This window comes from Petaurus breviceps, unplaced genomic scaffold, assembly GCF_028583685.1.
Source record: "Petaurus breviceps papuanus isolate PSGF00001 unplaced genomic scaffold, PetGlider_PUasm1.0 90702, whole genome shotgun sequence".
NCBI classification, from domain to species: domain Eukaryota; kingdom Metazoa; phylum Chordata; class Mammalia; order Diprotodontia; family Petauridae; genus Petaurus; species Petaurus breviceps.
In genome coordinates this window covers 5432777-5451610 of record NW_027187317.1, presented here as the reverse complement: position 1 = coordinate 5451610, position 18834 = coordinate 5432777, and the positions used below count along the sequence as shown (strand labels likewise).

Genomic DNA, 18834 nt, shown 5'->3' with positions numbered 1-18834 from the left:
TTGATCAGTAACTAAATCTTTCATAGTTTATTATCATTACACTATTACTGTTACTATGTGCATTGTTCTGGTTCTGCTCATTTCACATTATATCAATTCATATAATTCTTCTCACATTTTTCTGAAACCAGTCTCTTCATCATTCTTTATAGCACAACAGTGTTCCATTATATTCATATACCATAACTTCTTCAGCCATTCCCAATTGATGGATATCCCCTCAGTTTCCAATTCTTTGACACCACAAAAAGAAATGCTATAAACATTTTTTGAACATATAGGTCCTTTTCCTTTTTCTTTGATCTCTTTGGGGCATAGACTTAGTATCAGAGTTGCCAGGTCAAAGGATATGCATAGTTTTGTAGCTTTTTGGGTACAGTCCCAAATTGACCCCCAGAATAGTTAGACTGCTTCACAGCTCCACCAACAGTGCTTTACTGTCTCTATTTTCACACATCCTCTCCATCATTTCTCATTTTCCTTTTCTGTCATTTTGGCCAATCTGATGGGTGTGAGTTGCTATCTTAGAACTGTTTTAATTTACATTTATCTAATTATTACTGATTTAGAGCGTTTTTCACAAGATTATTCTTACCTTTGATTTCTTCCTCTGAAAACTACCTTTACATATACTTTGACCATTTATCAATTGAGAAATGGCTCTCTTATTTTTATAAATTTGACTGAGTTCTCTATATATTTGAGAAATGGAACCTATATCAGTGGAACTTGCTGTAAAATTTCCTTCAGTTTCCTACTTTTTTTCTTCTAATTTTAGCTTCATTGCTTTTGTTTGTACAAAAACTTTTTAATTTTGTGTAATGAAAATTATGTTTCACCTCCTCAACCTCTGAACTTCCCTATCTCTTGTTTAGTCATGAATTCTTCTCTTGTCCATAGATCAAGGTCCATGCTCCAACAATTTGCTTATGATATCAGCTTTTATGTCTAAATAGTGTACCCATTTAATCTTATCTTGTCATATGGTATGAGATCTTAATTCATGTTTAGTTTCAGACAGACTGTTTTCCCATCAGTTTTTTTCAAAGTGAATTCTTGCCTTTTGTTGTTGTTCAGGCATTTTCCATTGTGTCCAACTCTTCATTGACCCCGTTTTGAGTTTTCTTGGCAAAGATAGTGGAGTAATTGGCTTTTTCTTTCTTCAACTCTTTTTATAGATAAGGAACTATGGCAAACAGGCTTAAGTGACTTGCCCCAGGGTCAAACAGCTAGTAAGTGCCTAAGACCATATTTGAACTCAGTAAGATGAGTCTTCCTGCTTCCAAGAACAATACTCTATCCACTGTGCCACCTACCTGCCCATGAGTTCTTACCTATGTTACTGTGTTCATTTGCTTCTTTATATTGTGTACCTAATCTATTCCATTGACCAACCACTGTATTTTGCATTCAGTATTATATTGTTTTTATGATTACTGATTTGCAGTATAGTCTATTTGCTAAATCATCTTCCTTTGTATTTTTGTTTCATTGATTTCCTTGATATTCTTGATTTTTTTTTCTTCCAAATGAATTTTGTTATTATTTTTTCTGGGTCAGCAAAGTAATTCCTTGGTAGTTTGATTAGTATGGCACTGAATAAGTAAATTAATTCAGGTAGTATTGTCATTTTTATTGTATAAATCCAACCTACACATGAGCAATTAATATTTCTACAATTATTTAGATTTTTATGAAGAGTGTTTTATGACTCAGATAATTTTTGCTGGTGGTCCTCTATATTTGGAGTTCTTTCGCTCCTCATCTTCATATCCTAGTTTCCCTAGCTTAAGATCCCAGTTGACAGTCTCACTGTCTGTAATATATTTTTCCTGATCCCTCTTCATTACCTGTGCCTTTCCTCTGTTAATTATCTTCAAGCTATCCTGTATGTGTCTTGTTTGTATATGTTTGTCGTTGTATTGTCTCTCCATTAAACTATGAGTTCCTCTAGAGCAGGGATTATTTTTGTTTTGTTTTGTTCTGCATTTCTTGTATCCCTTGAGCTCCCCACAATCCCTGGATAGGGAAGCCTAAAAGGTGGAGGATTATTTAAGGAGCAGTTAGTTGGTAGGGGGATAGAAACTAGATTTGTGTTTTCATATCCCCTGAACTTCTTTGGAGTTGTCTTTCCTTTATTTGTATCCTTAGGACTTAATGTAATGCCTGGCACAGAGGGGGCATTTATTAAGTGCTTTTTATTGACTTAACTTTGTTATAAGGAACTCCAAGTTGATGAAACTCCCTGTACCAATGCGAGTCAGTGCCTCTTCTGTGATTTAATAGTGTTAAAGAAGTTTCTAGAACATAGACAAATGACTTGGTCTTGGTCATATTGACTGTACTGTACATCAGAGGTAGGACTTGAACATAGGTTTTCCTGGCTTCTCTGCCAGTTATCTTTTCATTATACAACACTGCCTTTAAGTTGGTAATAGAACAAAAAAGGCATGTGGTTTGGAGAAGTTGGTAAAGTGGATAAGAATAAGGATAGATTTGGTTTATGAGTAACTTTTAGGAAGCCAATGGATTTTGGATGACTGATACTTTATACTCAAAAGTCATAGCTTGGACAAAGAAGTCTATTACTTCTTACTTATAACAGATCTTTTTTTATTCACTCATACAATCATCATACTAGTTCAGGCCTTCATCTCCTTTTGCCTAGACTTTTGCATCTCTTTTCATCTAGCCTCTCCTCTCTTCAAGTGCAGATATGTTACTCCTGTGTTCAACAAATTGCAATGACTGCCTACCACCTTTAAGATCAATGCTCATTTACTCCTACCAACTGAATCATTTGCACCAACTCTAAGGCTGAAATTGTCAAGTAATTCCCCTCCTTTAAATTTCCCCTTTTCTATTGAGGACAGTAACATCCAGCCTCAGAATCATCCTTAGTTTTTTTCCCTCTCCTTACACTATATCTTATTATTAGCCAACGTTTGTATTTACTTATCTTCTTACAAAATTGGCTTTGGCATTCAAATCCCTTCATAATTTGAGTCACCCTATTCCTCATGTTTCAGTCTTCTTACACCTTTGTAATGGAAATGTAAATTTTAAGATCTTCCCTGCCCCTAGGCTAAAGTGGTGCACCAGAGCCTGGGGTGGGAGGTTTGTTTTTCAGTAGATACTTTTTGATTGGGCAGTGAGTCAATAAGGTTGTTACATTCTCTGAACCAGGAGAAGGCTATATAAGCCCTGATGTGTAGCTTTGTTTTGGGGGCTCACTTTGAGAAGTGTTCTGTGATTTGACTGGATGAGACTCTGGGAAGCCATTGTTGAGAGCCCCCCCCCCCCAACCACCCCTCCCGCCCCCCCCCACCTTCCCCCCGCCCCTCCCCCCTGCTTTGAAAAACCCAGATGTTGATTTGGTATGGATGTAATGGTTGGACAGTTTGAAACTTTGCTTGATCTGTTTCTGTCATGATAATTCTGTCTGTATACTCTGAAGTTCAGGGTGCTGACCTTTTTCCCCTGAACTAGGTAAATGATACATATTTGACTGATTAAAGTAAGCTTGTTAACCCATTTTGAGTTGTTTTCCTTTAACAAAGCAGATCTAAGAACCTGTGTTGGTAGCCACCCTGGAGATGCTGGGGTGCTTGCTGCTACAACCTTGTACTTTGCCATGTACTCTTCTATCATGTGACACCGGCCATCTTTCTATTCCTTGTACAAGACACTCCATCTCTTGACTCTGGACCTTTTCACTGATTGTCCCCCATACCTCGAATGCCCTCTTTTCTCATCTCTGCTTCCTGGCTTCCTTCAAGTCTCAGTTAAGAGATCACCTGCTATAGGAAGCTTTCCCCACACTCTTTTATTCTATTCCTTTCCTTCTGTTGATCATCTCTGATTTATCCTGCATATAGTTTGATTTTATTTTTGTTTTTTCTCCCATGGACTCGTTTCACAGCCTGATGAAACCAATGGACCCCTTCTCAAAATAATGTTATTTTAAAATTTATACCTGAAGGAAATGAAAAAACATAATTACAGACTAGTAAAAATAAGGATGCTAATTTTTCCAACCATGTTGCTGGAGCTCTTAAAAACTATCCCTTTAAGAATGTCTCTCATAGACCTTTTCTGTCCTTCTAAAATTCAACCCTCAGTTACTCCTACCTACTGAGTCATTTATACCAGCTCTAAGACTGAAACTGGCAAGTGATTCCCTTTCTTGAAATTTCCTTATTTCTACTGAAGACACTACCATTAAATCTCAAAATCATCCTTGGTTCTTGCCTCTCCTCCCCACACTATATCTTATCATTAGCCAAGTTTTGTATTCACTTATCTGCTTACATGTTCTATCCCACAGTAGAATGTACACTTCTTTCTGGAAGGGACTATTTTTGTCCTTGTGTCTTACACATAGAAGGCATCTTGCAAATGCTTACTGAATTGGACTGAGTTGTTTTTAAAGACAATTTATGAGCAAAGTAAATGGTTTATAAGACAAGGGAAAGGACATTGGGTATGACTGTTGAAATACTAACAATGTGAGAAGTATGACATCTAAAGTTGAAGATAATGACATACAACATGATACAATAATTTTCCTCTGGAACTACTAGCAAGAACGACAAAGAAGGGAGATTCTCATTTAGTAGAAAGTATGTAAAGCAGAGATGATTTTGGAGTTATCTGAATAGAATGCATGATGCTTATATTCCTGCAGTGGTTGAATGATTTTTATCACTACTCAAATGCAGATTAATCTCAGTACTAGAAGAGAAGAGAACTAAAGAGACTCTTCAGTTATCAGGAATAATGAAATATTCTTTTTGTTGCTGTTACTATTAATTTTATTGAAGAAGAACTTCAATATCAAAACTTCAGTTTGAGAAAGAAAAATAATTCTTTAAAGAGAAAGGAAAAGAGGTTGGAGTATGGAAGAATATAACAGAGAGAAATGGCAATCATACCTCTTAAAAGAGGAGGTTTGGTTGTTCTATAGAGAAATTAGCTATTTGTCTTCAAAGGAAATGATGCTATGAAACCACACTAGCTATCAGGTAAGAGATCATCCAATAAGAACCAAAAAAAAAACCTACCAAAAACAAAAAAACAAGCAGTGGCAATCAGTGTCAAGGGGGTGCTGAGGCTGCTTTTTGTTGACTTGATTACAACAGAGAGTGCTGCTGTCTTTTGGCGGCATGTATCCAGGACGTGGTAAAAATTCTTATTAATACTTAAACTGGATGACTGTTAGCCACATCTAGTGATTCATGATTCATGATAGGGTAAATTATATTAACAGCATGTATCTAGAAAGCATTGCTGAAGATCATGAATTCTTGGCCAACAACTTAAAAGATATTATAGGTTACAGGTACTGTTTTCATCACTTTTGGCTGTTGAAGGAATAAGAATCAAAAGAGAAAGGTAGGTTTAAAATGAAAGTAAACAGCTGATTAAGATGATAGTTTCTGAAAAGGGATTTTGTATTTCTGGATATACCTTAAACCATAGGAGTAAAACAAGGTTCTGGGCAGAGATGGAACACCTGAAAAGAGTTGGTAAAAAATTTTTTTTTTCTTTAGAAACTTACAAAACTAATTAGAAGAGGGGCAGCTAGGTGACACAGTGAATAGAGCACTGGCCCTGGAGTCAGGAGGACCTGAGTTCAAATCCAGCCTAAGACACTTAACACTTACTAACTGTGTTGTGACCTTGGGTAAGTCACTTAATCCAAATTGCCCTGCCTTTCCCCCACCAGAAAGGCAAAAACAAACAAACAAAAAAACCTAATCAGAAGGGATTTATACTGAAAAGAAATGGGAGCTGGGAGTCTTCAAAAGAAACTGCCAGTTTGTATCAAGATAGATATTGTAAAGGACATAGGGAGCATAAGAAGAAAAATAGGAGAGATACCCAGAATTTGCTAGGGACAAATTCCAAGAGAGTAATCAACCAAAACAAGTTTTTTTTTTTTAAATCCATGACTACAGATCGCAGCACAGAAATAAATTGGGGGACAATAGGGCACACTACAGGTTCTAATACAAGGAAATATATATGACCTCATAAATATCACTGATATTTGATATGATGACCCAAGAAACTGAATATGGCTCTGAAAGAGGATGTACTTTGCTCAAAGGAATAGGATAAGTAAGAAAAGGAAGAATGTAGATTAACAATATATAAAGAAGATACTCATGAAGAAATTCAAAAATTATAGAGGGCAAACATGATGGAAAACATTGAATGAAGCTCCATGGAGGCAGAAACATAAGTGACATCATGATATTTTGTGCCAGTCGACTTACACATAAAGAAGAAATAGAAGACAAGCTAAGAAAATAGATTGAAAGCCTGACCAGGAGGCATGATATGGTAGTGAATGGAAACTTCATTTATTCATTAATCTGCTTATTTGGTCCTCTTCCTCCTTCTCCTACTCTACTTCCTCCTCTTTTTTCTTCTTCTCTTCATTGCCTTCCTCTTCTTCCTTCCCTCCCTTTTTCTATCTTCAAAGAAAAGCTGCTGATCTAACTGCTCTGACTCCCAGCTGCCTGTGGGCTCTGCTCTTCCAGCAAACTCCTCCCACCACAGGCTCCATATGATTACATTGGGCCGGTTAAGGGGCAGGGAAGATCTTCAAATTCCCATTGCCATTACACTTAATAATAACTTCATCCTTTAAAAAGTGGAGAAAAGAGAAATTTGATTCTAAATCAGATTTCACCAAGAAGCAGTTAGTGATGAGAATGAGGATGTTAGGATATAGTTGTACAAGGAACTCCAATTAACTTTAAGATGCTTAAAAAAACAGTATAGAAGGCAGAGGAAAGGGCAGGCAAAGGAATACCAATATACAATAGTATATGGTCATTTATAAATAGTATCTAATATGCTAAGTCTCACAATGACCTGAATGCTGGTGAAGAAAGCTGAGGATGACAAAAAAAAAAGGGTTTTTTTAAAACTACATTGGGGGAAGAAGAGGATCAAAGAAGGGACAGATCTGCTGGTTGAATTGGATGGAAAGAGAACCATTAATGAATTCAAGTCACCTGATCCAGATGCATTGCATCTTGGGCACATCTCCCTGCCCCGCCCCTTCCCAAAAAAGAGATGTCAGTGTTGAGCCACTGTCAACAATTGACCTCTTAGACCCCTTCCAACTCTGAGGTTCTGTCATTTTGAGGTGAAAAGTTCTATTATGGAATTTCCTAAAAGTTTAATATAGGTAAGTCATAATTCCTAACTTTAAGGAACTAGTAGTAATTCCAGAATCGGGCATTTAAAATTTAAGCCCTAAAAATAATAATAACTCACACATTTTGATATTATTTTGCAGTTTGCAAAAACACTTTCCTTAAAACAATACTGTCAGGTTAGTAGTGTAATCATTATTATCTCCATTTTACAGTTGAGTAACCGGGTTCAGAGAGAAGTGACAATCACATTCTCAGGGCTATGCCCATGATAATACCACAACTTCTACTTCCTTCTCTGATACTCTTTCCCTGGACCAGGCTAAGATGGAGAGCCAAAAAACAAAAAGAAAACCCAAAAAGAATTTTTTTTTTTTTACACAGAATTGGCTTAGAAATACAGTTTTTTTTTTTTTTTTTTTTTAAAGCAATTGGGGTTAAGTAACTTGCTCGAGGTTACACGGCCAGTTATTTCTGGGTGTGGTGCTAAGTATCTGAGCCCAGATTCAATCCCCCATATCATCCCTACACTAGGGCCGGTACTCTTACTCACTGAGCCACCTGGCCGCCCCAAGAAATAGAGTTCTTCAAATATGCTTATAAATGTAGAGTTAGCATTCATAAATTCTAAGCACCAAATATTTCTTTTTTGTTCCATGAAGGTTTGAAGGTGTTCTAAACAACAGAATCACAATATTTATTGCATTAGGTGATGGAAGATCTGGGTTCAATTCCCAACTCTGATCTTTCTTTACTTGTCTGACCTTGGATAAGTCACTTCCACTTACTAGGCTTCAGTTTCCTTTTCTCTAAAATGAAGGGGTTATACTAGAGAGTTCAAAGGCTCCTTGCCAGTTCTGAATCTATACATGAGCATAGTAGTAAGTGTGTATTACTGGTAATAAGTTTAACTATGTTTTTATTATATTTATGTTCAGTAAATTTATGGCTGTTAAAGATTCACATTCACAAATACAGTGTTATATGGGTTATAGTACTTATTTCTAGTTGGTGATTAAGTGACTAGAAGCTTCCAGCTTTTTCTTCATGTTTTATTACACCACTGGTAATTCTTTTGATCTTTCATCATTATTAATTCATTTAGTATTCATTGTGATAATACTGATCATAATGAATTTATTTGGTATTCATGTAGATGTCATATTTTATGCACTGCTATAGGATTTCCATTGTAATTTACCACTAATTAATATACCATTAAAATAAAGTGTTACCCACATTTTTCACTTAAAACATAAAAAGTGTAGAAGTTCATGACATATTGGTGTGAGTATTCAATATCCCAATGGTAACCCAAGTATCTGGAAAGTACATTTTTCAAGCAATAGAAAAATGAAAAATGTGCATAAAATTCATGTATCAGCAGACAAGTTATAACTAAGCAGTTATAACTTAGCAGTAATTTACCTACCAAATTATTTTAAGGCCTACTTTTACTTAGAGAAGCCTATTAATGTAATGGATGTCCTTGCATTTTATTTATTTTTATTTACCCATGTTATCCAAGATTTCTGTGGACAAAAATAGCTTCAATAAATGAAATGGCTCACTTATTCAATCACCACAGTTTATCTGTTAGTACCCAGAGTAAAGAGAAGCAACATGGAATAGTGCATAAAAAGAGGGCCTTAGAGTCAGGAAAACTTGAGATAATCTCTGCCTCCTACATATACTGACTGTGACCCTGGACAAGTGTTCCCTGGCAACTCTTTAAAACTGAAGGTTGAAGAGGAGCTGCTGATCTGCATTGGTAGAGGAAGGTTCTTCAATGAAATCATAGGTTCAGACTTAAAAGAAAAAAAAAAGATAAAATATCCAACATTAAAAAAACTGTATAAAAATATTATGATCTGTCCTTTGTCATTTCTTTGAACTTTTGCATTGCAACCAGGCATGATAAATGGATATAAAACTCAAAATTGGCAATGAGGTTACTTATTTGTGACAATAGTGGAAGTTTGGGTAGGCAAGAGATTGAAACTACCATACTGGCTCAAATGAGGTTTTAAGGTTATCTATGTATTTCATTTACTCTGGCAATTCCAATTTCTCCCATACTATACATAATAATTTGTCACCTGGGTAGGAAAATATGTGTCTGCTTATAGAATCTTAGAGTTGGAAATTACCTTTGGGGTCATCTAGTCTAACCCATAGCATACAAGTGCTGATCTGGCTTCTGTCTGAATACCACCTGAGATGAGAAAATATCCTATCTCCAAAGGCAACCCAGGCCTATAGCTACATATTTGAGGTGCTTTTTTCCCCTGAAATTTGAACGGAAGTGCTTCTAGGTAACTTATATCCATTGATTGTAATTCTGTTCCCTAGAGGCAATCAGTAGGGATGAGGACTAGTGTGGACCTGTGATTTCATTGATGGGGGAACTCCCAGGTGAGGAAACTCTCTGTCTTGCAGATCAGCAATCACCTTCTCTGCAATTCATAATTTTAGGGAGTTGCCTAGAGCACTGAGAAGTAAGATGACTTTCCATGGGTCACATAGACTCTGTGTCAGAAGTAGAGCTTGAAACTAGGGTTCCCCAGTTTGAAGGTCAGCTTTCTATCCGCTATACCACACGTCCCACAAGTCCAATTAAAACAAGTGTAACATACTTCATTTTAAATTCAGTGTGAAAATGGGAAAAATACAAAATTAGAACAGCACCCAAATAATGGAGTTAAATTTTAGGAAAAGAAAAGCTTTGTTCACAATGAAGTTGGACAAGTAGCACAGTAGTGTTGAAAAGCATGATAGAACCCATTATAAAAGATTGTTATTGTACATTTTCAGGTATAATATGATTAAGATGATATTTTCTGAACCTTAATACATATAGTAAAAGCCTGTTCAGAAGGCCTCAAAAACTTATACCAACTTTAGAGAATGAAATGATTATGTTCCCTCTATATCTCCCTTATAGATATACAGAATACCGATAATTGAATTTATCCTTTCTACCTCTGAGTCATGCTGTTGATTTTTCCCACCTGTGCCTGATAGCTCACGTACTACAAACATATCCCTGTCCTTGATAATAAATATTTTCCTTCAACCCTTCTGATTCCTAACACTGCCATTCCCTGTCTCTAATTTATTCTCTTTCCCTCTTTTTCCTTTAGCTGCCAAACACCATTGGTCTGAAGACAGATCATCTGAGTTTAAATCCCACCTTTGACGCTTACTATCTGTGTCAACTTAGGAAAATAACTTATACCCCACCTCTGCTCAGACCCCTGGGTTCCAGTTTCCTCATCTAAAAAATGAAGGGGTTAGACTCAATAGACCTCTGAGATTTCTTTTTGACTCTAGATCAATAATCTCATGATCCTCCAAGGCAGGAATTCTTAGCCTGGAGTTAATGACCATCCTGGTGGGGTCCATGAACTGGGATGGGAAAAAAATGACATCTTTATTTTCACTAACATCTAACCAAAATTGAGCATTCCCTTCCATTTTGAATGTAGGCAACAAAATACCATAGTTTTAGATTCTACTGGACTGCCAACAGGGTCCATGGGACAAAAAGTTAAGGACCCCTGCTCTGAAGTATAGTCAACTCACAGTTTCTAACCCAATCAGTCATGTCTAAATAAAATGCAATGTGTCTTCTGACACCACTGCTCTACTGAAACTACTCACTCCAAGATTAGTCCCTAATTGCCAAATTTAATATTGTTAGGTCTCACCTCTTTATTTTTTGCCATCATTTTGACCATATGACTGTTCTTGGAAGTCTTTTCTTAATTTTGGAGCCACTTTTCCTCCCTGGTTCTCACACCTCTTTCACCCTTTCATCTCTTTCTCTTTATGATTCTCCTTTATGCTATCATTCTGAAATGTATTTAGTCCTTAACTCTTTTCTCTCTATACTCTTTCCTTCCCATCTTATCTCTTATCACAATTTCAACTCAGATTATTTCCAGATCTTAATGTCTAGCTCTAATCTCTTTCCTGAGCTCTAAAGAATTCAATTTTAACTTTTTTCTTGGATATCCTAATGGCACTTTGTTCAGTAGCAAAGCTCTTTTCCATCTGCCCTTAAACATGTGGTGGTCCCCCAATCCTAAAAAGAGTTTTTTTCCTATATTGTGCAACTCTTAATCCATTTATCTTTCCCTTGACTACTAAACTTGAAAAAGTTTACAACTGATGATTCTGCATTCTTCCTTTCTACACTGTCCTTAATCCTTTACAGCAACACTTCTGCCTCTACTGCATAAAACTATGGAAATCTAAGGTTACTAGTGACTTCCAAATTGCCAAATCCAGTGACCTTTTTTCAATCCTCATCTGTAAAGTCTGCAGTTTTTAACACTATTGATCATCCCCTGCAATCAGACATTTTATCTTCTTCTAGTTTCAAAATCAACATATTTTTCTGGGTCTCCTACCTTTATAATTGTTCCTTTCTATCTCCTTTTATGGATCATCATCCTAATCTTTCAGTGTGGTAATAATCCAAGAGACTTTCCTAGTTCCTCTTCTACAGTCTCTTTACTCTCCCTTATTTATTTTATTCATTTGCATAATTTTAAGTACCATATCTATTCAGCTGATTCTTCAAACTATATATCCAGGCTGGACCTCTCTTATGTCCTCTACATCTTGGTGTCCAACTTCATTTAGGATACTTCCACATGGATATCCTACCTGAAATATAATATATCCAAAACCTAGTTCATTATCTTTTCCCTTAAACATCTTTCCTTCCTACTGCACTATTTTTTGTCTATAACACCACAATTCACCTGTTTTCCAATGGTTGTAATCTTGGGTTAGTTTTGACACTTCCTTCCTACTTAATTCTCATATCCATTCATTTACCTAGTTGTAAAATCTACCTTCATAACATTTTTTACATCAATCTCCAGCTATCTTGTCCAATAATTATTTCCCTAAGACAGATTCCTACTCCCATCTATATAGATTATTGGAGTAACTTCCTTAGAGATCATTCCACCTAGACCTCCAACATCTATTTTTTTTTTACTTATACCAGAATAATCTTTTTTTTTAAATGAATAAATCTGGTTGTATTATTCCTTTGTTCACACATCTTTAGTGGATTCCTGTTGCCAGCTGAGTAAAATTCAAACTCCTCTGCTGGCAGTGAAGTTCTCCATGGTTTCATACCACCTTTTGCTTTTGTCTTTATCTCATATTATCCTCATCCAAACTCTATTTTCTAGTAAAAATTGATTGTACTTTGACACTCAAATGTGAATTGTGTTCTCAGGCCTTCTGTCTTTGCCCTGCCTATTTCCTATGACTTTTTTTGTTACCCTCTTGACTGTCCTTACCAACCTCCTTCCTTATTTTACTTATTGAATTCTTACTCATTTTTTAAAGCCAAGGTCAAATTCCACCTCCTCCAGGAAGCCTTTCCTTACATCTCACTAATTAGTATTTATCCTCCTTAGGATAAGTTAACTTATCCTTAACTTAATTAACTAATTAGCTTAGTCTACTCAGCAAGTCTTAAGTGCAAACAAAAAAGAGGAAATAGTGTGCTTTGATCTACATTCAGATGTCATAGTTCTTTCTCTGGATGTGGATAACATTTTCTATCATTAGTCTTTTGGAATAGACATGTTGAATTTAAAATGTCTGTGTGACACCCTCCTTCATTTCTCATCAGTTTTTGATACTGCTGATCACCCTCTCTTCTCCTTGATATGAATAGGAGTTTAATAAACAGCTAGGGATATGAGGCTGAAGGCTTCTGACACTAACCTCTCCTCCTTCACTCCTGTCTCACATGAAGAAGAGGCAATTCTCTTTGCCAAAATAAAACACTCTCCATGCAATTGTGCACTGAGGACAAGTCATCAAAAATCCAGGCTGCCAGATTGTTTTACTATTTGGTTTGGCAAAATAGGACTCCTTTATTCCATAGTGATTAAAAGTTAAATTTGAAATCTGCATTTATTTCATTGTTTCCACCCAATCAAACCAGGTCTTTTTATGTAGTTGGATCCTTAGGTACTAGATAAAATAGAACAAAAATTTTAAAAGAATTTTAGTTAAAAAAAAAAACCTGGGATGTTTGTGGTGGAGGGAAGCAGGTGGAAATGGGTAAAGCATGATTTACAACTTCATGACATTTCTTACCTTCTCAGACTTGGAGAATAGCTATCTGAATGGGAGTAATCCATTTCCTGATATATATTTGGAGGGGGAGATTACTTGGGGAAGCATAGTAATTATCTATTAGCTTACTGTATTGTCACCAGAACAATTCTACAGTGTTTGCTTGGGTAGGTAGGTTGGAGGTGAGTAAAATTAAGAAACTTGCCTCAATTGAACTGTACAACTTTAATCAACATATAATTATTAAGTATATCCTTTGTGAGTATCTGAATATTGCCTTCTTCCTCATTTAACTTCAGTGGCCGTTTTAGGATTATATTTAGATTGACATTATGTAATAGATTTATTTTACTTAGGAATAGTTGACTCGGTCACTGGATTGGAAAATGCAGAAATTCATGACTTCCATATTTTGTTTGCAGGAATTATACAGTGAAATCAAGCTATCTGGAGTTAAGGAATTTTTCCTAATTACATCTATATTGGTATCCTAAAAGAATAATAAAATGTGTTTTCCTTTCTATTTCCTGAAACAATGTATTTACAAATTAATTAGTTGCAAAAAAGGAGATTAGAAAAATGAAAAAGTAGAGCTGTTGAAAACAGATGAGCTCTTAGAAGAAGGTTCATTGTGACATATGTGATGTTTGAAATGCTTTCTTTACTTAGTATTATAATTTTATTTAAAAATATTTGAATTGTAATGATTTTAATGAAAGTAAAGATTAAGTTTAAGAGACTGTTTTTGTGTCAAAACTAAAATGTCAATTCCTAATGGAATGTTTTTTAAAACAATGTTTTCAGGACTGTAGATGGATATAGAAAGAAGGAATATAAGGCAGCAGTTAAAATACAGAGCTGGTTTCGAGGATGTCGAGTACGAGCTTATATCAGGTATATTGATTTTTGCCAATGAAATTTCAGTTATATCATATAAAGTATATATCTTTGGAAACTTGTGCAATTATTTGGTTTTTTTTTTTAAACCTTTAAAATTGTCATGAAGAGTAAACAAGAAAATAATCTTTTTAGAAAAAGAACGAAGATGGCATAGAAACAGGAAAACTCCCTGTACTCCCCCCATAACCACCTCAAATGCCTATAAAAATGACTTTAAATAAACTTTAGGGCTACAGAACCCACAAAGTGACAGAGAGAAACAAACCTTCCATTGAAGACAGCCCAGCAGGCTGGCCAGAAGGGTCCATCGCAGCCTGCTGGGAGCAGAGCCCAGCCCCAAGTGAACCCGTGGTTTTAGCCTCAGGGCAACTCTTCCAGCCGTGGCTAGAGGGTCTTTGGGAGAGTGGGTTTCAAGAATTATCAACCCATAGATGCCAAAGACAAAGTGAGAAGTCAGTGTAGACTTTGAGAACAGGGAATTTGGGAGTATAGTACAAACTCTGCCCCCAAGGGAAAAGTGGCTGAGGTGAAGTAGCCACAGCCATGTGGCTGCTTCAGAGCCCCTGGCATGCAGATTGTAGGGGACCAAGCAACCATTCTGAGGGGTAATCACTCTTGCTTTAACCTGCTTGGATCTGGATTGCTGTTTAGGGTGGAAGTCCTGGTGTGTTTGACCAGTGAGCCAGAGTGTATGGAGGCTTCAGAGAGGACAGTCAACTAATAGCTCTGGCAGCTGAGAAAACCCCAGCAATTTGGGACAAAGCTCTCCTCTCTAGAAGCAGAGTTCTACTGTGGCAAAAAGCTCAAAGGCCAAGTAATTGAGTGGCAACATGAGCAAGCAAAGGAAGCAAAGCAAGCACAGCAACCTGACTTTGGATTCTTTTTTTGGGGGACAAAAAGGATCAAAGCATGGAACAGGAGGAAGACAATAGAGTCAAAACTCCTGCACCTAAAGCTTCCAAGAAAAATATGAACTGTTTATAGGACATAGAGGAGCTCAAGAAGGATTTTGAAAATCAATAAGAGAAGTAGAGGAAAAATTGGGAAGAAAAATGAGAACAATGCAAGAAAATCATGAAAAGAGAGTCAACAACCTGACTGAATAAAATAAAACCTTAAAAAATAGACTAACTCAAATGGCAAAAGAAGTCCAAAAAGCCAATGAGGAGAAGAATGCCTTAAAAAGCCAAATTTGCCATATGGAAAAAGAATCTCAAAAGCTCACTGACCAAAATAATTCCTTCAGAATTAGATTGGAGCAAATGGAAGCTAGTGACTTTATGAGAAATCAAGGTACTATTAAACAGATCCAAACAAATGAAAACATAGAAGGCAATGTGAAATATCTCATGGGAAAAACCATTGACATGAAAATAGATCCAGGAGAGATCCTTTAAAAATTATTGAACTGCCAGAAAGCCATGATCAAAAAAAGAACCTAGAAGTCAACCTTCAAGAAATTCTCAAGGAAAATTGCCCTGATGTTTTAGAACCAGAGGGCAAAATAGAGGTAGAAAAAATCCACCCATAACCTCTTAAAAAAAGATCCCAAAAAGAAAACTCGTAGGAATATTATAGCCAGGTTCTCAAGTTCCCAGATCAAGGAGAAAATATTTCAAGCAGCTAAGAAGAAATGATTTGAATATTGTGGAAACACAATCAGTATAACACAGGACCTGGCAGCTTCTACACTGAAGGATCAAAGGGCTTGGAATATGATATTCTGGAGGTCAAAGGAGCTGGGATTAAAACCAAGGATCACCTACCCAGCAAAACTGAGTATCATGTTTCAGGGGAAAATTTGGTCATTCAATGAAATATAGAGGACTTTCAAGCATTCTTGATGAAAAAGCCAGAGTTGAAGAGAAAATTTGAAATTTAGATACAAGAAGCAAGAGAAGCATGAGAAGGTAAACAGGGAAAAGAAATCATAAGGAACTTATCAAAGTTGAACTATTTACATTCCTACATGGAAAAACTATAACTTAAGAAAATTTCTCAGTATGAGAATAGTTAAAGGGAATATAAATGTGTACATATATATGTGTGTGTGCTATACATATATGTCTATATTGGAGGGTATATGGGCATATAAATACATATGTGAGTGTGTGTATATATGTGTACAGGTATACATAGACAGAGGGCACAGGACCAGTTGAATAGGAAGGGATGATACTTAATAGGTGAAATTGAGAGGTGAGAGAGGAATATAATGAGAAGAGATAGGGAGAGACAGAATGGGGTTAACTATTTCATATAGAAGAGGTAAGGGAAAACTGTTACAATGGAGGGGAAGAAAAGGAAGGCAAAAGGGAATGGGACAAACTTACTGTCATTAAATTTTGCTTAGGGAGGGAATGACATACACACTAAATAGGGTATCTCACCCTGCAGGGGAGTAGATGGGAAGGGGATGGAATGGAGGGAAGGTTCTGGGGAGGGAAGTTAGAAGCACACACTTTTGAAAAGGGACAGGGTCAAAGTAGAGAATAGAACAAGTGGGGGGTAGGATAGGATAGAGGGAAATATCGTTAGTCTTTCACAAGATATCCACTATGGAAATGTTTTGTGTAGCTACACATGTACAACCTATATTGAATTGCCTATCTTCCCAGTAAGGGTGGGTGACGAGGGAGGAAGGGAAAGAATCTGGAATTCAAAGTTTTAAAATCAAATGTTTAAAATATATATATATATATTTTTTACATGCAACTGGGAAATGATATACAGGCACTGGGGTATAGAGATCCATCTTGCCCTACTGGAAAGTCAGAGGGGGAATGGGGGAAGATATAGGAAAGAACAGATTCGGGGAGGGGGTATACAATGAGATCACTGTTTTGGGGTGGTAGGTAGGGGAAATATGGGGAGAAAATTTGTAACTCAAAATCTTGTGGAAATGAATGATGTAAACTAAAAATAAACTTAAAATTTAATTTAAAAAATTAACACATATTAATGTTGAGATGTTTTCTTATTAAAAGAACTAAGTGTGTTGATTTGACATACTGAGAAACTCTAGAAATCCTGAAATGGCAGATTTATCAGAGGCAGTATGTAACTGTTGGGTAGATCTTATAACAAGAATGATGGGGAGTAGATGAACTGTACAACTAATAGATGAAGTCATGTAAGACTATCCAATAACTTCCAGAAGTTGAAAACTCAGTGGGACAAACTGACAGTCTGGCTATCTGGATAAAGATAGAAATATTAATTATAGTATTCATTGTAGTTATGTGCTGTAGGTGAAATGTCAACAGACAAATATGAATACTGACATTTTCTTCTTATAAACAAGCCTTCAAAAATCTTAATTATATTTGGCATATGATGAAGTTAATGTCATATAATTTATATGATCATTTAAATTACATAATATAGTGTAACTAATTGACTGTAGTACTTGTTTAAAATCGACAGTTTTTGATTCCACTACTCTACTTGGAAACTCCACAGGATGCAATACATTAGTCTTTTGACAAACAAAGAGTGTTCTTAAGTGAACATGGACAGATTGTCCCATTTCTCTCTTCTATGTTAGATAGTGAAAGGGGATGTAGAGAGAATTGAAGAGTAGAATGGGATTTTAGAGCTTGTATTACCAATATGATGTCATTACTATTACCATGGTCTGTCTTTATGGAGGCACCTATGGCTGTGGGGAAAGGACAAAGAAATCCTCCTGCCTTCCAAAAAGAAAAAAAATTTCCATCCCAGAGATGGCTTTATACATCTTTTAATGTCAATACTATGTAAGCACTCTGAAAATTAAAATTTTAGCAATGAGTTTTTTTCCAAAAAATTATTGAAAACTTTTAAAAACTTAAAAAAAAATTAAATCATCTCATGATTAACATTTCAGGTATTTAAACAAAATGATGACAATTATACAGAAATGGTGGAGAGGTTATATGGGAAGAAAACAATATCGACAAATGGTGAAGGTAACTGCATAAATTAAATAATTTTTTAAATTATACACTAGGATGTAAATCATTGACTGTTGTCTTATGTACTAATAGTTTTAAATTGACAAAATTTGTGAGCATACCACCCTTCTTGAAAATCTACATATGATATTGAATAGTTATATAAATATGCCTAAAGAAAGAATATGAGCAGTTTGGGAACTGATATTCCTTACTTTAATTTAATTCTAAAAATAATAAAATGAGTCAATTTTTCTATCTTCTACTGTTCTCTATGTTATTGGTTTAAATTTTTTACCTAATGAACCTTGAAATACTTGAGATTTGCCTTGAGGCACATAACAGATCACAGCCATCTAATTCCCCAAAGGGAGTTTAAGATAGCATTGTATGATAAGCAACTAGCTTAAAACTCAGCTAAGAGGCTTAAGAAATTAAGAAAAATATATATTTTTCTGAATACATAATTGGAAGGTTCTTTAATCAATTGCTTGCTTCACTAATTTTCCAATTTGTTAATATTTTCTATTACAATAGTTTTTAATTTGTTCTTCATTTGTTCTTGATTAATTGAATCTAAGCCAAATTATTGTCTTTTCACAGAAATAAAAATGCACAGAGGAGGAAAAAAATAAGCAGATGAATAAATAAAATGTATTCCCATTTAACAAGGGAATTTAAGAACATGTTAATAAACCATGTGAAATACTACT

At 35.6% G+C, this 18834-nt stretch overlaps 1 protein-coding gene across 2 annotated transcripts in view; it reads left to right on the top strand.

The window, feature by feature from the left end:
- The window catches only part of SPATA17 (spermatogenesis associated 17), a 282415-nt gene that overhangs the window by 8594 nt on the left and 254987 nt on the right, over positions 1-18834 (top strand). Inside the window, exons 2-3 of one of the 2 annotated variants that reach the window (XM_069066027.1) lie at positions 14091-14180; positions 18055-18136. In XM_069066027.1, coding sequence (XP_068922128.1) covers positions 14091-14180; positions 18055-18136 — 172 coding nt within the window. The remainder of the gene's footprint in view (positions 1-14090; positions 14181-18054; positions 18137-18834) is intronic. The other variant, XM_069066028.1, reaches the window with a different exon arrangement.